Raw genomic sequence first — 23,550 nt, 5'->3', positions numbered from 1 at the left:
AGGGAATCCTAGAACATTTTACACAATATTTGTCATTTTATGGCCCATGACATATTACAGGCAATATATAATTTTGTAATTTGCTTTCATTTAAAAATAACTATGGCCAAAATTTCCTTCAAGATATACTTTTAATTGCCTATATTTTTATGTATTTACAAAGAATATGCTTTAAAGTGTAAATAAATGTACAAGAGAGCACAAAACAGAAGAGAAGGCACATTCACACATTTAGCACGCCGAAGCCATAACGGCATCATAACGGCTTGGGAGTGCTAATGCGGGTCCCCACATGCCTGAATCACACCCAGGAGATTCTGGCTCGGCAGTCTAAGCTGTTAGTGCTTTCAGACACTTTGGGAAATGCATCCATTGCCCCATTCCAAGCTTAATTGGCATAATAAATGCCAATTAAAGCTCCTTTAAGATTTTAAACTGCAAAACTCAAGTGAAACTATTTATGTACAGAGCAAACAAGACGTCTCTCCAAGAAGTCTCTCCTGAAAGAGACACTCTCCACAGTGCATTTACATTTCCCATGGCTCCATCTCTTCCAACACGGAGGCACACAGCAAACGTGCATTTGCATAGAAAGGAAAGTGATTTTCCCTAGCCATTCTAAATGTAGCACTCTGAAATGGCTTATAAATCGTCATATGTTTTATGTGTTCATAGAACTCCGTTTTCTTTCAACAAATACATATAGAACACCAACTATGTGCCAGGACGGGAAATATGGCAGTGAACATGGTGGAATGCCCCCTCCATCAATACGGAGGGATCTGCCGAGACGCCGCCAGGAAGCCCCTTTGCATCCCTGACTCTATGTCTGCACACAACTCCTTTTTACACTTTTACTTAGGAGGCTTAAAAGACAATTATTCATCCAGTGTAATTATAAAACAGAGTCTCTGTTAACGTCTGAACTTGGCAAAAATATTTTTTATGTCTTTTGTAGAACTGTTAATGCAGGTGTCAAAAAATTTCATTTCACTTTAAGTAGCCCAAGCTGATAATTTTTTGATGTCATCATCGTCTTCTTCTGCCCTCCTGGAAGATGCTGGAACATAAAATGGAAAAAAAGAAATGAGTAATTAGTGACATTCACACTTTCACCACAGAAAACAGGTATGGTATGAATTATGTATGAAAAGGTGTACATTTATGAAATAAAAAATAAGTGCTAAAAGGGATGGACCCGGCAACTACTTCAGGCAACTGTCGCAGGTCACTGAGGTGGGGACAGACCTGCTCGGGATCGATGTGCAGTGGAGGACATGCCTGGCATTCTGCCTGGCATTCTGCCTGGCATTCTGCTTGGCATTCTCTCTGGCATTCTCTCTGGCTGTGCTGGGAGGGAGGAGGAAGGCACACTTGGAAGTCGGATATTTGTCATCTTCTTATTTAATTCCTCCTGCTCCAATTCCTCAAGTTCTGCCATCAACTCATCCTGAACAAAGGAGAAAGAAAGAATTATGGAGTTAATGTTTCAAGAAGTGGGTTTCCTCTAACACAATAACAAGAACATCTGCTATCCAATTGATATGTAAGAACCCAGTGAAATGGAATATTTATTTTAAGACTAAATCTTTTTTGCAACACTGAGCAATGATTAAAAAATGAATATTTGGGGTTGTGCAAATTTGTTGTAGTTAATCTTATAATACTTCAGTAAACAGTTATTCCAGTAATTTGTGCTAGCTTAACATATAACCTCCACAGTTTCTAGGAAATTTACACCTTGCCTGTCATTTTTTCAGTGTATTTTTTCTTTTCTCCTGTTAAAAATTAAGAATCTGTGAAACTTTAATTTGAGAAATAAATACTTTCATTTGGGCTGATGCTATTGAAAATAAAACAATAGGTATAGCAAAACCATAACTACAGAAAGTAAAAAGAATCAAAGATACCATGGTTCCTTTGTTAAACTACCAAAGCCAATACAAATCATGCTGTGTGCTTGGGTTCAGAAAGCTTCAACTCCAGGTAGGTGCATGGTATTTCTTTCTTTTAGCAACAGTCCCAAAGAGTGGTTTAATCCCGAAGTATTCGCTGTCCAAGAACCTTACAGAGGCAAGACCGTTTGAGACTTTAAGGGTACAAGTCACCTTACGACAGATCTGAGACGACTCGCAGTGGTTTAGGCCTAACTGGCTCCAGGAGTCCTCAGGTGGAGTCCATCCCTCCAGGAGAGAGGTTGGGAGTCAAAACTAAACTTGTTATCATTGGAATTCTGAAGTTGTCACTATCAGAAATAACTTAGGACACTCTTACATGCAACCAAGCAGATCTTTCATTTATTCATTCATTCATCATTGAACAAATTTATTGAGAGCTCACTCCTGGCCAGGTGTTGAACTCAATGCTGGGGATGTAAAGTTGAATCAACAGTCCCTACACTTAAGAAGCTTATGATCCAATGTGGGAGAAAGGCACATAAATAAATAATTGTGCTAAATTAAAATGAGGGAGACGCTACTATGGGCCAAGAGAAGAGAAGCTTATGTCAACCAAAACATTTGATCAAGTCAGGGGGTATCAGACATGCAGCTAGCTGAATGACTGTCTGACCTCTGTGCAATCTACCTCATGAAAAGGAAATAAAACAGGAAAGTGGGTAGCATCAGGCTGTGTGAAATAGTACACTCAGTGTAGCCGTGTGCCTTCTGGTTCTCCACAGGCTCCATGGATAACAGGCCTTCAGAATGAACACTCTGATGTCCTATTTCTGCCCACAAAACACTTAGGAACAGACACCGTAAATGCCAGAATGGCAGAACTCGCTGTCCTACACTGCATGCGTGCCCAGAACTGCTGATGTTGCCTAACAGTTATCAACATCACCAAAAAGACATTATTTTCTTTAGTAAATATGATGATGACAGAATAATTATCTCCTCCATCATTTTCAGCCTTCAGGCACCAAACATTTATTCAATCATGGATAAAATAATTTTAGAATTTAAGAAACTTTAGAGATAATCCAGTGATCCAGTAATTTTCAATTTATAGATGAGAAAACTAAGGGTCAGAAAAATGAAGGGACTTACACAAAGCTTAGTACTAACAGGTAGCATGAGCCCAGAGCCCTTTTCTCCATATCACAATGCACTCATTAACAACTAGAAGGACCCACAATGAAGAATATACAACTATGTACCGGGGGCCTTGGGGAGAAAAAGGAAAAAAATAAAATCTTTAAAAAAAAAATAATAATGCACTCATTAGATGCTTGCAAGTCTAACCAGGGGCTGGCAACCTTTTTCTGTAAAGGGCAAGATAGCAATATTTAAGGCTTTGCAGGCCACATATGGTCTCTGTTGTATAGTCTTCTTTGTTGCTATTGTTATTGATGTTATTGCTTTCTACAATCCTTTAAATATGTGAAAACCATCCTTAGTTCACAGGCCATACATAAAAAGCCATAAGAATGATCTGGCCTGAAAACCAAATTTTTCCAATGCCTAGTCTATACTTTTTTTTTTTTTTGGTGAGGAAGACTGGCCCTGAGCTAACATCTATTGTTAATCTTCCTCTTTTTCGCTTGAGGAAGATTGTCACTGAGCCCACATCTGTGTCAATCTTCCTCTATTTTTTTAACGTGGGACACCGCCACAGCATGGCTTGATGAGCAGTACATAGGTCCACACCGGGGATCTGAACCCATGAAGCCCGGGCCACCAAAGCAGAGTACATGAACTTAACCACTACGCCACTGGGCCAGGCCCAATCATTTTAAAAAAGTGTTGACACTACTACTCATTTTCTGGGATTCTGTGGAACTAAATCTTACTGATGAGATGTATCATTTTTAATACCACACAGATGTAGGAAGTCAGATTCTTTGCCATGCCAATCTGAGAGCTGGAAACATTTCAAAATATGTACTAGTCCTACTTGTGTGTGCTTTGAGTAGAACAATTGAAATTCACAGTGCAGACACCACCATTATAATTATAGTCTGTATTATTGGACTGATTAATCTAAATGGAATGTGTGTGTTAATAATGCCACTCCACAGTTATTTTGTTTTATAGCCTGAGTAATAACCAGAGGCAGCCTAACCTCTAATTTGACAGCTACAGAGCATGACACGTCTGTTCCTTACAGACTGACACAGTCTGCTTTGTTTTGCCCAGATGCGTGAGCACGCGATTCCTCGTAATGGGGCTATTCAGGCTTCAACCATTAAAAGTCACTAACTTTACATAACCACATGCTGCTTTTCCTTAATAGCTGAAAACTTAATTAGGAGCTGTTTACCAAACTGTATTAATCTTTCCTTTAAATCAGAGCTACCAACACTTTGTTTCCCTCTTAAGTGAAGGACATGTCTAACAAATATCATTTATTCCTTAATGATACTTAAGGCAGGATTTAGGGAAACCTGCCTGCTGTATACGGTGGGCAGCTACCCTTTCTGGCAACCACAATCCTCCATTGCTCATATTGTGTTACCCACCTCATCGAAGCCATCGGCAAATCCAACCCGCTGAGAAAAGGCTTCGGAGATTTCTTGGGCAATGTCCTGCTGCTCTGTGATCTCCTGCATCAAATCATCTATTTTGTTCAGATCCCTGCAAAATAATATTTTGTTGAAATATTTTCAAGTTTTATTTTAAAGTTATGAATTTAGATATAACCCCATACAAAAAACGAGTCAATTTAACATAAACTCTTAGTTATTTCAGTAGACTAACAAAAATTCTTAGTGGTAATATGCATTATGTTTAAAAATTAATAATCCTGTAGATGCACATATGGGGCACATGTAGGGCATATGTAAAATTTAAATATACGCTGCTCTGTATCAACTCTGCAGGAAATGGTGCCATGGACCGCCAGAGACCACCAGGACTAGTACAAGCTGTGGCAGCTCCCAGCAGCTGCTATCCGACAGCAGCCTTTTGTAGAAACTCAACTCTGGAACGAGAGATCTCTTTTCTAGAAGCCTAGTGATTCAGAGATCCTGACGGCCTGAGGACTTTCTCACAGCTGCTGCAGCCCTGGGAGATTACTGATGAGAGCAGGATTAGGCCCACAAAGCCCTCAGAAGAATCAGCAGTTTCAGCAAAGGAATCGCATAGCCATAGGCCCAGGACAGACAGCTATTTCAAAGACAGTTTCTAACGCCTGAGCCCCACTGGCCCCTATCCACCAGCCTGCACTGTCAGCGTCTGAATGCCAGGATCTGGACTGCTCCTCTAGGATCCCAGCTCTGAATCATTCCTCCAGCCCCAAAACTAGGCCACACTGATTGGATAACAGAGAAGTGGCAATTTTCCTCCTTATTAAATAATCTAAACACTGACATTTTTATTCCCAATAGAAGAAATCTTGCAAGTGAGTATTTTTGACATAACTTCATAGAGTAACCAAAGAGAATACTTTTACCTTATTTCCAGTTCTTATATTCATAATGAATATACAAGGAATATATCTATAAAAAGAAAGGCGTAACTAAAGTTTGGGCCTGGGGGTTAAAAGGAACACAAGGGGATGCTGCTGCTAAACTCCCTGGAGAAAGGCTATGATTCTCTAACACATTTTGGCACCCAGCTTACAGCAATGACACAGGATTTTGACTCTGATAATCAATCTAATGACCTTTCTGATGCTATCAAAATGATGGCAGCTTGTCAATGAATTATCAGGGCACGAAAATGTTAGCAAAGATGTCTTCACTAACCCCAGCCTCCCCCTCTCCCACCATTTCCCATCCATGGAAACTTCTCTACACCCCTCAGGCATCCATTGCTCTTGTGCATCTGTGGCCAGACTTACTATCATATTTAATCTCAGGAAAGGATCAGGCCCCAGGTGTTGATTTCCCAGGGTGAGTATAAACCAAATTGTCACTAGTCCCATTACCACTATGAATATTGATTGCACATTGCTTACTTTGTACTATGCTGAGTGCATTACAGCTAGTATCTCATTGAATCTCACAATAACCACGTGAGGGAAGTACTATTATCATCTCGAATTTACAAATAGGGAAGCTGAATCAGGGAGAAGCAAAGGAATTTCCCAGCTGGCAGTGGAACTGGGAGTATAATCCAGAAAATCCGACCCTTGAATCCATGCTTATCATTCTTATTCGATGCCAGTGGCTCTCAAACACTGGTTTGTGTCAGAATCACTGGGGGAACTTGGTTCCAAACAGAAAAGCCCAAGCCCTCCCCTTCTCCAAGGAGCCTGGGCATCTGTGCTCTCCTTAGTGGTTATTTTGATTCCCAGTGAAGTTTGACAACCGCTGTTGGATTGTTCTAACACCGCCACAGATGTTGACATTTAAGCCTTTTTAAAATCACAGACTGAAGGCATTCACAGGTGGAGTCAGACAATAGTGAGGTGGTTGGGAAACATTAAGGACGTAATGAACGTCTTTCAGATTTTCATGGTCTTTTTTTTTTTTTTTTTTGCCATTATAACCTCTAATCTTTCTCTGAGGGAGCATTCCATTCAAACAGGTCAAAGAGCTCCAAATGAGTAAGCCCATTCCTGCCAAAATCATCATATAGTTCCAAGGCTCTTCCCAACAGTGAGGAATTTATGACTCAGAGGGAGACCAACGTCACTCACATGTTTTCATGAACGGCTTTCATCGCTTTTGCCGCAAGGCCCATGTTCCTTAACACCTCGGTGTTGGTGTGTGAGTTTTCCAGGGCTTCTCTCTGGAACTCAATGGTGGAAAGTGTGCCATCAATCTGTGCGAGCTGCTTCTCAAACCTCTTCTTTCTCTTTAGTGCCTGCAATGCAGCTAAATAAGGGAGAAGCCACATTTATAAGGAGAGAGCCCAAGCCACTTACTCAAGAGACATTTGCTCAGCACCAACCACAGACTCAGCACTGTTGATACCTACAGACAAAGAGGGTACCAAATAAAGCTGAGACACTTAGGGGTAACATCTGTCCTTTCAATCATCTGCACCAACCACCACTCCCTCAAACATTTAGTTATTCTCCCAAAGATCTGGCAAGCGTAAGAGAATGAGAACTCAATTTTCATATTCCAGAAAACATACCAAAGAAGTGTTTCTGTCTGCATAAGATTTTATAAAAAGGACAGATGAAAAATACGAGTGAAAATCCCGCAATAGAAAATCAAAACTTTAGAAGGAGAAAGGACCTTAGTGACTGACTATTCTAGCTCCATCCCCTTATTTCAAAGACAAGCTAACTGAGACCCAGAAAAAGTTATGTGACTTGCTTGAAAGTAGACAGTGAGTGGCAGCTGGAACCTGAACCTAGGATGTCGAGCTGCATGTCTTGGTCTGAAATGATTACAAGATGGCCAGTACAAGATAATAATGCAAGTTTTGTTTGTAACCTTTTTTATTTCCTACTTTCTCTCTCTTCTCTTGGGTTCAGCTGTTTGCTGATCTCGGCCCTTCTCCTTCATACAATGGCTTTTCCTCAAAACTCTTCTGATCTTCTATCGCAGCTTCATATTTATAAACGAAAGACTAGAATAGTTAGTGCATGGAGCTGTGCCTCTTGTTGAGATGTAAGTGTGTCTTTCCAGGAGGCCTCTCTCCTGAAAGACAAGGCTGCCCCAGGCTCTGGAGAAGCAGTGGGTGGGGTGTGCCGACGGCAGGCTTCCTTCCATGGGTAGGCAGCAAGTAGACAGGCCGGGGATTCCTACAGTTGCCAAAGAAAAGCTTTATTCTGGGTGTGGATCGTTTTCCTCTATTCCCCTCATGAGCTGTAACTTTCCTTCCCCACCCTCCCTGCCCACTGTGGAGGTCGAGGGTCATCTCAGCCTCTGCTCTGCTTCCTTCTCCAGGTGTAACACCACAGCTTAAGTCCTTGCTGAATGGCACTTACACTTTATTTATAGAACAGTTTTTATTTGTTTAATCTGTCCTGCAGGAAAGAACTAAAAAAACGTCATCTGGCACAAAGGTCTTTCTACAATATCACACTGTAGACAGGCTCGTCACATTAATGGCCAGAGCTGTCTGAGGGTTTTCTCCCACACAGGGAGAACGGCTAGTTGACCTCTGTGCTCCCACTCTGCCTGTGAATCCATATCTACTGCTGCATTTATCACACTAGATTACAATTATTTGTAAAATCTATTCCACCCACCCCACCTCCACTACACTAATTATAAGCCCTTGAGAGAAAGACACGGCTTGCTCCTCATATGTTTCCCCAGCACCTGGCCCAGTTCCTGGCACATGACCAACAAAATACATCACAAGACCTAATATTTACCGAGCATTTCCTATGCCAAACTGGGGCTAAGCGCTCTATGTGCATTATGTCACTCATATCATTAACTCTGACAAAACTCCAAGAGTAGGTACTACCATTGGCCTATTTTACAGAAGATGAAGTGAATGAATATTAAATGGATGAATGTGATAATTTTGTGCACCATGACATGGTGTAACAGAAGGAGTTGGCCTTCAAGGCCAGAAAGTGAATCCTTCTGCCTTGACTTAATAGATGTCTATTCTTGAGTAAGACACTTCCCTGCTTTGAGCTTCAGTTTGTTGTTCTGGAAATGGGATTATAATCCCCATGAGGCTGGTAATTGTTGTAAGAATTAGTGATAATTTATGGAAAACACTTTATACAATCCTTGTGTATGGTAGGGACTTAGCAACTAGATATTATTATTAATAATAGTGATTTATATAACATTCACTAATTAATGAGATTGTATATCTTATTTCTGAGACGACTGAGCAGCAAGTTACCCGATTTTTCACCATAACTCATAACAGGAACATAATATTACAAAACAGCTCCACACTTCAATAGGTGCAGAACATCATGCTATTCAGCAGAGTATCCTAAGAAGCTAAACTCCAAATAAGCATCCCCACTCAACACACCCAGAACTGGAATGTTCCAAGTGTGTCTCCTCCCTGTCTTGTCAGGCTGGTTCAGTGTCTACACTCATTTGAAACCCAGCTGGTACCTATGACCCAAAAGCATTCTCCTTTTGTAATTTTTTAAAGTTCCCCATTAAAAAATATGCCATCTTTCCTAGTAAGAATTAATTGTAGACTACTTTCTGAAAATCCAGAAATGCCACGTGGTATAAAGGATGAGGGTTTAGAGTCACTAGACATACATTTTAATCCTACCTCTACCCATTAATAACTGCGCATAATAACCTTGGCGTGTGACCTTAACTCTTCTTAAGTGAATAATGATTCACTCCTCACCTGAATAATGACACTAACAACAAGAACAGTAATACCTAGAAGACGACAATGGAACATTGTGCTCTGGAGGTAGGTTGCCTACTTTCAAGTCTGAGCTCCATCTGTCCACAGTCATGAGGTCTTACCTATGTTGCTTATTGGAAAACAGGGATATAACTCATTCAGTTGCGGAGGATTAAATGAAATAACATATGTAAAGTGTTGAGTGGAGTGCCTGGCACATCATGAGTGATTACTAAATATTATGGATCTTCATCATCATGACAATTTCCTTCACAGGGTTGTCAGAACCACATGATGGGAACCACATGGTACAATGCCTAACCTCGAAGATATTTGTTATTAATAATCATACGTTCTGGTCTACATGCAATTTTAAATTTCTGTTAACCTATGGTTTCTGCCCTTCAACATATTTGAGACAAATTTGAAAATTCACCAAGAGTTGAGATCTCAACTTACACTATAATTCCCATACCACAAACTACAGATTGGCGTATGCCAGAGTCCTACACTCGGGGGAGTCAGGCAGGCGATGAAAGAAGGTGAAGCAGAGAGAGGTTACGGGGAAAGGCCCACTCTGTTTTCTCACCTGTGAGGGAGAGGGAGAGAGAGGAATGTTCCTCTTTTATAACAATACAAAACAGTGCAAGAGTGACGATAAATGGCAGCGGACACGACCCTAGGATCAGGGAGTCAACAACAGGAAGAAGTGGGAATCGGGTCTAACAGCATAAGCCTGATCCAATGGAAGCAACACTGCGGGGCTCCAGTTCACAGCTGCCAGGCAGACTGCAGGCCCAGCCTTCCACACGTTCAAAAGTAGCAAAACATCTGGATTTGCATGCAAAATCCCCAAATTTAAAAGCCGATTTACAGTTTTCTGAAAACCCGATGTGAGCAAAACCACTCACATTTTCTCATGGCTAGATCTGGCCCCAGAACACCTAACACTTCTTGTGGCTTCAGCCTGGCACAGTAAGTTTCTCCCAAACACCAAGACAAGAGGCTCTGCCCCCAAGAGCCAAGAAGCGTATGTGCAGTCACCCCATGAGCTACTTCTCACAGGAAACGATGATGCCATGGGCCCCCATGAGGCGGACAGGCTCTGACTTCGTTTTCTAATAAGCAATTTGGGAAAGAAGCAGCTGTATTTTTTCAAAGACATGCAACAAACACTGCAAATCAAGCATTGCTCCTGATTTGGCAGAAAAGGACATTTTTAGAGCCATGTAATTCAACCCATGAAGAAGGTGCAATTCAATCTCCCACACTCCTATAGGAGCTTTTAAGCAGCTGGTGTAATGTGGATAACAATCCTTCTAGCAGAAAGGGATCTACTGTATCCCACTGTGGGGGAGAAACTGCCAGGGCTTCTATCTCTTCACCTAAGAGTGAGGTTCCCTCGGCAACGGAGCTGCAGAACACAGCCCTGTGGGCGCTGCTGCTCAGGGAAGCACGGAGAGCCCCTACTCCAGCCAGAGGACTGGACCGAAACGTAAGAACTACCCACCTGAACCAACACTCAAGCAGCCCTGTGCAACTTGACTCCACTGAGCTGCCAGCGGAGGAAGGCTTTCAGTCACCCATAAAAATAACTCAAAATAGCAGAACAGACTTGCTGTTTCATTGATCATATAATATATAGGGTATCTCGGTTTTAAAAGTCAGTCTGCTGTTCCTCACTCACTCGGGGTGTATAAATGTGTGCATTGTTAATCCATTAGTTGGCAAAAAGGAAGAACCACCATATCCAGGGACAACAGACAAATCTGTTTGTGAAGCCTGGCCCATCACTGGATGAACGGATAAAGAAGATGTAGTATATGTATACAACAGAATACGACTCAGCCATAAAAAAGACAAAATCATGCCATTTGCGACAACATGGATGGACCTTGAGGTATTATGCTAAGCAAATTAAGTCAGATGGAAAAAGTCAAATACCGTATGATTTCACTCACGCGGAAGATAAACACACACATGGATAAGGAGAACAGATTCATGGTTACCAGAGGGGAAGGGAGTGGGGGGAGGTGAAAGGGGTACAGGGGCACATATGTATGGTGACGGATAGAAACTAGACTATTGAGTGAGGACACAATGTAGTCTATACAGAAACGGAAATACAGCAACGGACAGCTGAAATATACACAATGTTATAAACCAATATGACCTCAATAAAATAACTGAAAAAAAAAGAAACTGCATTATGACAGCTCTTCTCTCTCCCAGAAACGGCTGATCTCTAGAGAAGGCCTGAAAGGTGAGGCTTGGGAGAGTCATCCCAGAGAGTGCTCAAGGTGACACGGCCACGCAATTGGTTATGTCCTTGTCTGCTCTTAACTGGGAAGTCTCATCATCGTGTTTAATCTGAGAAACTTTAACTTAAGCCCTGTTCTTACTCACATACAAATCCCTTCCTTAATTAACTGCACCTTCTATTTATGGCACCTTCTTTTAGTTCTCAAAACACACGATCTGAATAAGCATCATCACAAGCATTTCACAGACAGAATAAAAACAAAATTTTTCTGTTCAAAGTCACAGGTTAGGCTGGAAACAGCTGGGGGAATATTAGAAAATCCTAACACTCATTTGGCCAGGGTCACCTCATTATGAATTTCCTTGGCCTTCTTCACTTTTAAGAAATATTCTTTATCCGTTCATTTCCATTACCCCACAAGTCCATACTGAAGATCCACCACATGACAGGCACTGCGTTAGGCACTGCAGGGACAAAGAAAGAAGGCTACAGTCTCAGAGGAGGCAAATATAAAATGGGCCTTCAATCACTTATTCGTCACTCAACAAGCATTTACTAAGCACCTTCTATGTTATAGGCACCGTGGCGGGGATCCTAACATGCACTAAGTTGTGTCCTTCACCTCAAGTAGCAGCAGAGAACAGAGGAGAATAGGGACACGTACGAGGTAGAGGGGCTACACAGAGGAGTGCACAAGCTCTCTCTGGAGGGTAAGGGAAGGCTTCACAGAGGAGGTGATGTAGGCCGAGGTGACCGTCTACACATCTACTCCAACACACTGCTCAGGGAGGGGCACGGAGGATGAAAGGCCTCACACAGAGGATTCCTTCCAGCTGCAACCCTCTCTCCTACGGCAAGGCTCCTACCAAACAAGGGGAAGTTTCTGGCCGAGATATGTCAGAAAGTGGGAACTAAAAACCTCAAAATGAGCAAATCACACCAGGTGGCCACACTAGAAGGATCTTCTAAGTAACCGCCACATTTTCAGAGGTCTCACAAATATCAAACATCATTAAAAGGAAATAGCAACCAAAAGAAGACTAGAACATAGCAATGATGTAGGGGATTATACAGTGGCAAAGCAGACGCCTGAGAAAACAGTAAAAAGGAGTGAGATTGGAGAAAGTAAGAGAGAGATATTCTGAGGAAAGGGCATTTGGAAGTGGAATATTGCTGAAAGCAAGCCAGTACACCGGGTCGAATTTTGTGTAAAAAAAGAGATGGTGATTGATCAATAATATAAAGTGTAAACCATTAAAAAGATCATCAGTGCCCTTTCCCACTTCCAGAAAGACAGCAAATGGACAAAGGAAGTTACAGTTATTTTCCCCCAGAAATGATGCTCCTCTCCTCATTCTAAAGAGCTCACGGTCCCTTGGGGGGATGAGGCAGGTCTGACTGCCAGGATGCTGCACAAGAGAGTAACAGAGAGGTAAATCGGAGAGGGGAAGGTGATGACCTAACAGTGCTAGTGGCCTGGAGTTGTCAGAAAAGGAAGAAATGCTTGCGTAAAAGACATTTTAGACATCCATTGAAATTCTTATTTCTTAGAGTAATTGCTTCCGAGGTCAATTGCCAGGTGAGAATTAACCTGTTATTGGAACAACATACCAATATATTAATTAAAATCTACTTGGTACTCTTTGTAAAAATCCAATTAAATGTTTGACACCAGATAGAATTTATAGCTAACTGAATGAATGAGTTTTTTACTTGCTACTAATATTATTAGTAACCTCACAAACTGGTAACCTTTTGGGGCCTGCTATTGCCTAGAATACAGGAAAAATTCTATGAATATGAAACAAGTAAATATTAAACAGAATAACTCAGAAATAGCTGATTATGCTTAATTCTACAGGGAATACATGTGTACTTATGGATGTAACTTTATATTGTGTGTATACATGTATGTATCTAAGTGTGTACATATGTGTGTGTATATATTGACATGCGTACATATGTATACATGCGTATATAGGTATATATAAGTGTGAGTGTATATGTGTGTATGTGTATATATGTATGTGTGTGTATATATGCGTGTGTGCGATATGTATAACATGGTTCTATTTTCTGCTTGTAAACAAGTATTTCTTGCTCATTTGATGCACCAATATTTCCTGTGACTGTGCCTGTGGCTTGCAGGTGCTCCTGAGAACCTATAAACTACATCCCGAGAGCGCCTTTCGGTTCTCACTATCTATAATTCTATGACTAGTCGTTTGAGATCCTATGATCAACAAACCTCAGGAAGCATATAGCTCCTATCCTCAAGGTGACTATTACTATTTGAAATTCTGAATAAGTTCACCTTGAAATTGGTGACGAACTATACTATTCTTTCATTTTGCAAATATAAGTGGAAGAACAGTATCCAATAAAACAAGATGGTTTACAAAAATAAAGGTTTCAAACTCCTCACAAAGGGATCAAACAGGCTCTTGTATACGTGATCTTGAAAATATATGTAAATTGGTTTGACATAATCATAATTGTTTTTTCCTGTTCTAGTTAACCCAGGAGAAGTTTTGAGTTAGGATAATATCTTTGTTCAAACTCCAGGTTATGTTTACTTGCACTTCACGCGTCTTGAATGTACGGCAAGAATTGGTGCTGTAAATAGACTCCTCGCTGAGAGAGGCCTGCTGGAGCACAGCACTCCCTAGCAAACACGACACAACCATGATCACCCACGATGACCGCGTGGCACAGGACTCCACGTGGAAGAACCAAAGAGATTCACTGGAAATTCATGTTCCCAGAGAGAAGAAATTGTTCAAAGCTTATCAAATATTTGTTTGCAGGATTTTATTCCTCTAAATTTATATTGAAGCCAAATATAAAAAGCATAAACTTTATTTCATTTAAGCCAAATGGTTGACATTAAATTTTAATTTTTAAATAAAGAGTTTAACGTCTAATGCAAAGATTCCCAACTTTTAACAGAGAATAATCAATTTTCCTTTCCCGTCATTTTAAAATCACCATTCTCATTTGCTCGCTTTTCTGGGCTTGTTTGGTTTCCAGGGTTGTAATTACAGCGTTGGTATTTAAGTCTCTGGATTGCTGGAGTGAGGAGAGTAGACCGAGGCCGCACAGAGCTGACGACAGTGGGGGCTCTGAGCTGGCCCCCATCCTCGCCCTGGACAGGCGCACAAGTTAGACGCACCCGGGACAGGCTGAGCCGGGTGAAAGGCCGGGCGCAGGTCCAGGAGCCCTGACTGCTTCACAGGGGAGCATATAAACTCGGACTCCGTCCTAAATCTTTCCCGCAGGCAATTCCCTATTAGCACCATTTCTTTGAGGGAAGGAATCAAAATCTCCTGTACAAACAACAGTTTTTCAGAAAATGGCTTAGTAGATGCTTTATATTCAATCCAGACTCACTTTTTTTTTTTTGTTCCTTCTCCTTTTGCAAACTTTTAAGCCAACTAGAACGTCCATCAAACAACAGTCAGAAAAAGTAGGAGAAACTAAAACTACCCGTATGTACTAACAGTTCTGGTTACAGTTTACCAAGAGAGAAGATTGAGGACATGACTTTAACAAATAAATCCTCAGGCGGGCCCATGGCCAAGTGGTTAAGTTCGCTCGCTCCACTTCAGTGGCTCCAGGGTTTCTCCGGTTCGGATCTGGGGCACGGACATGGCACTGCTCATCAGGCCATGCTGGGGTGGCGTCCCACATGCCACAACCAGAGGCACTCACAGCTAGAATATACAACTGTGTACCGGGGGGATTTGGGGAGAAGGAGAAAAAAGAAGATTGGCAACAGATGTTAGCTCAGGTGCCAATCTTTAAAAAAACAAATCCTTGCCCAGCTAGCTCAGTCAGTAGAGCATGAGACTCTTAAAACATAAATTCTCAGTATAATCTATAAATATCAGTGATAATTTTGTTCCTTAAAAGCACAGAGTCACACGTAGTTAAGCATTTTACAAAAAATGAATACCAAAATAGATCATTCAAGCCCTTTCCAAACCTGAACCCCACAGCAAAGCACCATCAACTTTAAAGATTCAGTATTAGGGGCCGGCCTGGTTGCACAGTGGTTAGGCTCGCACGTTCTGCTTCTCGGGGGCCCAGGGTTCGCCAGTTCGGATCCCGGGTGCGGACACGGCACCGCTTGGCAAGCCATGCTGTGGCAGCCATCCCACGTATAAAGTAGAGGAAGATGGACATGGATCTTAGCTCAGGGCCAGTTTTCCTCAGCAAAAAGAGGAGGATTGGCAGCAGATGTTAGCTCAGGACTGATCTTTCTGAAAAAAGAGCACCTCAGTATTAGATCCTGTGCCTCATAGCTCACAGGTTAGAGTATCCTGTGTTTTTCTTTTCTGTTATCTTGACCATGAAATCTTCTCTGAAGTAAGTAGTCCTAATTACTGAGAAACACACAAGTAATACTAAGTGCACCTGAGGGCAAGCTCATGGTCATTTCCTGACATACTGTCCTGAAACTGTACAAGTCATATGACTTTGGCATAATCACGGTGTTGGTAATAAATTTTCTACTTTATTGTGGCTAATTCAATAAACTGCAAAGTGGTATAAATTAAGGAAAATTATATTCTTTGCTTAGTGTAAGTATTTCCCAAAATGTTGTACTCTATTATCCAGCCTTGTGGAATTTAAATGAAGAATAATAATAACCAGTGTTCCAAAATCTATAATACTGCTCCAAATTCATGAAGGAAATAAAGCAAACAATGTAATGTTACATAACACAAGAAACAGTACCAATTACCCTTCTAGAAGTAGCTACAACACGTCAGCAAACTGTCAAAATCTGTGCCACAGATACTTGAAAGAATGATTCTAAAATAGAAATACTCTACACTATGGTTTCTGAGGAATTAGAAGACAATGGTAACCAGAAGCCAGTATGAGTTCACAAAGATGCAAAATACCAAACTAATTTCATAGACTTCTTTAATTCGGGTTACTGAATGCTGACTCGAGGAAAGACCAGAGACCACCACTGTCCTTCTATACTTATGCTCATCAAAATCCTCCAGAAAGCCTTGAGTGTCACATCCTGAACCTTATCCACATCTCCTGAAGCAGAATCTCCTGGTGTGGCACTTTGGAAAGCTTTCCAGGTGAGTCTGATGAGGCCAGCACACTGTTAGTTCATAAAACCAGAACTTGTGAACCAGAGGGATGTAAATATAGTTTGCTTTTAGCAACATAATTCATAAAGTATATTGTGGCATTTTTGGGGAAGAGAAAAAAAGTTGGAGAAATAAGATGCTATAGGCTAAAAATGTAGGTCAGGTGTATTCATAGCTAGATGAATAACTGAACTCGTTGAGTGTTGATTTGTCAAACTGGTAATCACGCCTTAGCCAGATCTTAGCTGTTGCTACCATGCAGAAGTTACCCTGAATGAAGTCTCTAGTGGCATATGTCATGAGGCTCTGTCCTTGCTTCTGCCTTATTCAATATATTTTAACAAAGACTTTGATGACAACAAACATTCTGCTGATCAAATTTGTGACTGATTCAACTAAAAAAAGTAGTCATATATAAGACAACTAAATTAGAATTTTAAAAATCTTAATTTTAAGATTTAACAGAAAATAAGATGACATTTAATAGGAATAAATGTAAAATACTGAATGCAAGCTTAACATATTGATTTAAATAAGGTGGGGAGGGTAAATCTGGCTGGGATTTTTAACTCTTTCCAAATCCAATGGGGAAAAGCAACTGATACGGCATCTGGAAAAGCATATGCAAACGGAAGCTGTATTAACAGAGCAAAAGCGATAACAAACCCAGGGCACTTTGTGCTGGTCAGCACCCCAGTGTGCGAGTGGCAGTGTAAGTCTCGGCAGGATCCCTGCCAGGGCGCAGAGGGGAGAGCAAGGTGGTGGGGAAGCAAGAAGCTTTAAAACGGCAGCTTAAGTGAACAGGACTGCCAGGGCTGGTTCAGATGTTTTGGGTTCTCCCACGAGGGGGTGAAAGCCCAGGGGAAGCTCCTGAGGTCAGGGAGTAAAAATGGGGGTGGAAATTGAGAGAGGCTCCCATTTCCACTGATCTCTCTTTTCCAGGAGAGGGGCGGTCGACTAGAGAATAAGACCTGGCCCAGATATCGGTTGTTAATGCCCTAGAAATAAAACTTTCTTTTCTCTGGCCCCAGAATACACAGAGTGTGGTACAAAATAATCAGATAATCAGAGGCAAGTGAACACTTTATTACAATGCTTGGTTGTAATGTGAACACGAGAGACCTCTGAGACCCTTCCTGGGGACTGTGGAGTCGCAGGACCATATGAATTTCCCTAAAGAACATGAACTCAGTGGCCAACGAGGACCTGTCAGAAGCCCGGGAAGCTTCTTCGGCAGTAAACAGAGGGGAAGGTGGGTGGATGTTTCTCATCCAGGGGTCTGAGTGATGCTGGTGGGGGGGGGGGGGGGCGGGGAACAATAGGAACGGGTGCGGGAAGAAAACAGTATGAGTAGTGGCGCCCAGTTTAACAGCTCACTGAATAATGCATCATAGGGTCTCACACTGCAGTGGGCATCAGAACCACTGAGTTCTTTGTTCAAGGTTCAGATTTCTGGACCCTACACTCAACCTTCTAAATTAGAATTTTTTGGAGAGTACTCCCGAGTGTACATTTTCACAAACATCCTCAAGGAATTCTAATGCAGGCGATCTGAGGACCATGTTCTGAGAAACTCTCTCAAGAAAGGAGGTCATCAGCTATGTGATATCTCCCAGGGGAACCTCCATCCCTCGGGGTCCTGCTGTCTCGGATTACCTGACCCTGTTCTGCCCTCACTACTTCGGCACTCAACTAGCTGACACGGACAGGGTTCTCTTTACACAGAAATCCTGGTCCTCACTGTCTCGGATTGCAGAATTCAGCTCTAAGTCAACTAGAATAAAAAACAAACTCAAGAGCCCCGGGAGGTTCCAACACGGAGCTAACCCAGTGGGACTGTGCACACAGCCCGACTCCTAGGAAGACGGAGTCTGCATGGCCACTCTGAAGCAAACTCACCCTGGCCGAAAGCAGCCCAGGCTCCAAAGTGAGCGGCTTATTCAAATGGAAGTCTGTACGCCTTGGGGTCTCACTCACCAGACAGACACCCGACGAAGAGGTGGAACGGCCTCAGCACAGGTTTTCACTGGAATCCTGTGTGGTGATCCTGAGTAGGGGTTTGGGGCCAAATTGGAGTGCTCTCTGTCTCAACCATTCATCTCTATCACCCAACAGCCTGAGGCCTACTGATAACCCAACTGGATCCACCCCTTTTCACATAATTACACATTTGGAGTTCCTGCTCAGCCTGGGACGAGGTAAGCAACAGGTCCAGGACTAGGGTGAGGGGAGACAGAGGCACCTGGGTGAGAATTTAAGGGGGCACTCACTCTCAGGGTCCCACGAGTGACGTGGGCGTCTCACTCGCCTCACCCCAAACTTCAGCACAGGAAAGGGGGGCTGAGGAAATGACAAAGGTGGGCTTTCGGAACCGGAGACCCAGAGAATTGACTATTGTCCCCAAATAGGTGAAAAGTCTTCATGCGACAGATGGAGTAGATTTATCCCATGTTATTCCAGAAGACAAAATTTGGGCCAGTAAGTGGAACTTACCATGAAGCCAATTTCAGCTTTAAAACAACATGCTACTGCTGTAACATTGGCTGGTATTTCCTGAGCACTGCAGTCAGGCCTTCACACAACAATGTCAACAATCCTCCCAGCTCAGAATCAACCTTATCATCACATCATGCAGAGGAGGAAAGTGAGAACTAGAGAGGCCAGGAAACGGTCTAAAGTCAGTTTCTAAACGGCAGGGCAGGGCAGGGCTGGGGGTCACACCGGGGCTGTCCGCTTCCAAGCCCAGGCTCTTCACTACAACACTAAGTCACTTTCTATCAAACGTGTAAAAATTGGATCGAGATATATTTAAGCAAAATGTCTATGAGCAACTCTTAGCGATATTACGAGGAAAAAACAGACCTCATAAGGGAGGTTAGAACAATTCCCCTAAACCAGTGTGGCAGGAGGGGTTTGCAGCGTGCTAAGATACCGCTGTCTTCACTCCTGAGGCCACCAGCCTCGAGCATCAAGAGTTCCCAGGCTGCTGGTCTCTGGTTATCCCACTGAAGCACACAAATATTATCAGTGCCCATGGGGGCCCCATACGAAAAAGGTTAGGAAGCCTGCAAGGCCAAGAGGACTTGTACTTCTACTCATTAACGTCACTATGGATTTAGGCTCCTAATCCTTAACGCTGGCCACAGGGCAGAATCACCTGGGGGCGCTTTTGAAAAATACTGATGCCCAACCCCACCCCACCCCATTATATCAGACTCTATGGGGGCGGGGGGATGGGACCCCCATCCCATGTTAGAGTCGAGGTGACTTTAATAGACACCCGGGATTGAAAACTGCTCTAGATGGCAGTGTTCACCAGAAGCAGAAAAAAATTAAGTGACGTATAAAAAGTTTGCTTTTCCGCAAAGCAGATTACTGGCTATAAAGCAGAGTTCTATCACAGTAATCTGAATAAACTGATCTCCCCAAGACTTTAAGCAAATTATAAATCTTGTTCCAACTGTTACTTTTTCAGATCAACAGGGCTTTGAATGTCACAGCTGTTGAAAAACCAGTTTGGTGGTGCACGCTCAGGTTCTTTTTGGTAGGTTACGGTAACTGCCAAAGAAGTTTGAAGTGAGAAGAACCAGCTCCCACTGCACAACCTTGCTGTGAGTTACAAAGAAAGCAAGTTTCAGACTAAGTTCTGCATCTACACTTATCAAATAAACATACATTAGTCAAGCAGGCAAAAACCAGTTTGCCAGCCTGTTCCAAGAGCTCAGTGAAGTCCCAACTCTGTGTCCTTTCAGGTCCTGTACACCTTGTACGAAAGGCTCACTGGGGGCAGACAGCGACATTCCCTGGCAGGATGCCGGGCAGTGAAGGAGGGGCCGCAGCCAGGAATCCACCTGAACCGAGGACCGGACACTGCACTGACCTGATGTCCAGCCTCAGGTGCCGCCCGAATGTTAAGTTACTCATACACCTAGTACGCTCGCATCACCTGTTCTTACATGGGGAGCCAGAAAGTGTCTCTAAACAGTTTTAGCCAATCGATATGTTTAGAATATCCACACTTTCACTGACATCCCATTTCTAACACATATTACGCTAATTTAGAGTTACTCATTTTACCAATAAAACCCATTTTTGACATTCAGAATGCTGTCAAAACTTCTCTTGTGGAGAAATATATCTGAAGAATATGTACTGGCCAGGAGAACGGCCCTTTCTGATATAATACTAGCTGGCCACTCAACTAGTATTCTTGACAGTATATGAGCTGACCACCCACGCCGAGGAGTGAAATTTGAACGTCACTTTGATTATCATGTAAATTACAGCCATTCTAGCACAAGGCCATTTAGTACTAAGAATATTGTGCCTTATATGTGTGAAAATATTTCTGGGTGGCTCATGGAAAACAGTAGCTCCCTGTATATGAAGTTACCTGGCTTATTTGGAAGATGCTGATATTGACAGCGTTTCCAAAACACGGTCAGTGATTGGATTCTTTCCATAGTTTAGATTACAGATGACCTCATACCAAGCAGCCTCTTCCTACTCCCAGGGCCTCTGGAGAACCAATGAAGTTCCCAAGGACAAACGACAAAGAATACATGGCTTTTTTGACACCAATTTATTATTTGCACTCGATACTTGCATCTGTAACTTCTCTGATTTAAGCAAGTTAGATTGATGTTCTTAATTAGTGTTGTCTTTCATTATTTTTGGTGTTTCTGTAAAGTCTGCTTGTATACACTTTAGTGCATTGCCAGTTGGAGAACATGTCTATATTATTTTACATTTTTGCCTTCTGATAGAAAATCTATATTTTTACCACTTCTAAGAAGCAGATGTTCAATTTTTCAGATTTTTTAAACTAACATTTACTGATGAAACACTGTAGATAAAGCCATACACAGATTCAAGTGGATGACAAAACAAAAAAGAAAAAAAAGCCCTTGACAGACACCAAGGGAAGGTCAGAGTCCATGTGAGGCTGGAGAAGAAGGGCCAAGGACCCGAAGGACTAGGGGCTTTTTAGCAAGCCATAATGACATAGTCTCTCTTTAGAAATTGCCTTTTAATAACTTCCCAAAACAATTTCAGACATAAAGTAAAAATAGAAACCAGCACTTAACTCTAAAACAGGCTATCATGTGGACAGAAGTTATATGCAGTAGCAGAGAAAAATGAAACTTGACCTTCGGGAGACATTATCCCTTTGCTGCGGTAAACATGGCAGCATCATTTAGGGCCAGCTAAGTCCCCCAGGCTCCTTAGGACCAAAGAAGTGCGACTTAGGGAGGCAAGTTCAGGGTTTGGTCGTGAGCAGAGTCCTGTACTTCTACGGCTCACTCTGCCACGGACCTCGTGTTACAAGAGCAAATCATTGCGACTCCTCGCTGGGTTTTCTATGTGACACGGTGCTGCGTGGATCTACTTGATAGGGAGAGGCGTACACCGAAGAAAGCAATTAACTCGGGCTAAGAATAATACAGGGTTCAAAGTGCGACAGGAGCACCAAGAATCATTACCGACTCAGAGTCCCTTGTGTGCGGCAAAAGCCAGTGATAGGAAATTTAATATTTAATTTGCTGACTTTTTTTTTGATATAATACTTCAACTGTACAACAGCCAATAAAAATCTTCAAAAGCTGAGGCACGAGGTAAACCAGAACATACTAGAATATACTTTACTGGAGATCTGCGTGCGAGTTCAGATGTGTGATTCAATTCACAAACACACAGCAGAAAACTTGGTATTTAGCGTTGGGTCAGCAGGCTGGACTGGGGTGAGGCCTGCCAGGAGTGACATTTAAGGGGGAGCCAAAAAACTCAGTAATCGAGCTAAATAATATTTTAATTAATATTTTAAAGACTCAAACTTAATGTAAGAAAAATCCATGATGAACAAAACATTACATTTAAAAGAATTTTAGATAAAGAAATGCCATGCAGAACACACAAGAGCCAGAGGCAAAAGAAAAAAGAATAACACCGATGCTGTCTTTATTTAAAATTGTGATATTTCGTTCGTCATGGGTTTTTTTGCATTAACTTTGAGTTTTTAAACAGTGCATGAAATACTGCTCATCTTGATTACCGAGATTCTGGGCGCCCCCCGACTCTCTGCCACCCAGGAGCACGCTTTGCTCAGCTCGCTGCAGGCCCGGCCCCGGGGGTCAGTGCCAGTTCCCAGAAAGGTATGGGAACACCCCTGGGGGCCGGGGGACAGGTGCTGGCCGCGCTGGCCGGCTGCCCAGCAAAGGGCTGGAGGTCGGAGCGGAGGGCTGGCGCCCGGCGCAGCCCCAGCCTACCTCGCTTGTTCTGCGTGCCGTGCTTCCTGGCCAGGCTGAGCTCCCTCTGGATTCGGCTTTCCAGGTACTCTTGCTTCTTGCCCAGCATCTCCTCGGTCTCCCGCAGGCGGGCCAGGGCCTCCTGGGGGCTGGGAGCCGCCCGGGTCTTGGACGAGCCCGCCCCCTTGAAGAACTTGCCCAGCTTGCTCATGGCTGCGGAGCGGGGTCCCGGCAGCGGCCGCGGCTCTCGGGGGTCCCCCTAAGGCGGCGCTCCTGGGAGGCAGCGCGTCGTCGGGGCAGGTGACACACACTCCTGGGCATTTCCTGGCGGCGGCCCCGCCCCTCGGCGCGGCCTGGGCGGGGAGGACCCTGGAGTCGGCCGCCCGGCGCCACCCGGCCTCCGGGAGTTGATGCGCAGGGGACAGAGTTGACAGGACCGGCAAGACAGCTGCAAAGTGGCTGCTCTGCCCGCGCTGGGGCCGCACCAGCGATGAGGGACTGGCCTGTGAGTGGCTCGGAGGAAGGGAAACCAGGGTTCCAGGGGGCTCTGCGGGGCCTGGAAGCGTGTGGATAACAAGTGCGCTTTCAAACAAAATGCCTCATTCCACGTGTGCTTTTGTTTGTGAGAGCGAGTGAGCACAGTGTTCCTGTGTCCGGGTGAATAAGCATATTCAGACGCACTCGTCTAGGTGTAGGTCGTGTGGGTATGAGCGTGTGGAGGCGCCGGCTTCCAGGACGTT

The 23,550-nt window shown here is 43.1% G+C and overlaps 1 protein-coding gene across 1 annotated transcript; it reads right to left on the bottom strand.

The window, feature by feature from the left end:
- Nucleotides 1–465: 465 nt before the first annotated feature.
- On the bottom strand, nucleotides 466–23,133 carry CHMP4C (charged multivesicular body protein 4C). Its single transcript, XM_046642656.1, has 5 exons — nucleotides 22,832–23,133; nucleotides 6,586–6,763; nucleotides 4,463–4,577; nucleotides 1,249–1,450; nucleotides 466–1,060 (listed from the first exon to the last, which is right to left on the bottom strand). The coding sequence occupies exons 1-5, from the start codon at nucleotides 23,019–23,021 to the stop codon at nucleotides 996–998; spliced, it is 750 nt and encodes a 249-aa protein (XP_046498612.1). The 5' UTR covers nucleotides 23,022–23,133; the 3' UTR covers nucleotides 466–995.
- Nucleotides 23,134–23,550: the final 417 nt, after the last annotated feature.

Source organism: Equus quagga, chromosome 16 (assembly GCF_021613505.1).
Source record: "Equus quagga isolate Etosha38 chromosome 16, UCLA_HA_Equagga_1.0, whole genome shotgun sequence".
Classification (NCBI taxonomy): domain Eukaryota; kingdom Metazoa; phylum Chordata; class Mammalia; order Perissodactyla; family Equidae; genus Equus; species Equus quagga.
This window is presented reverse-complemented; position numbering and strand designations above follow the sequence as displayed.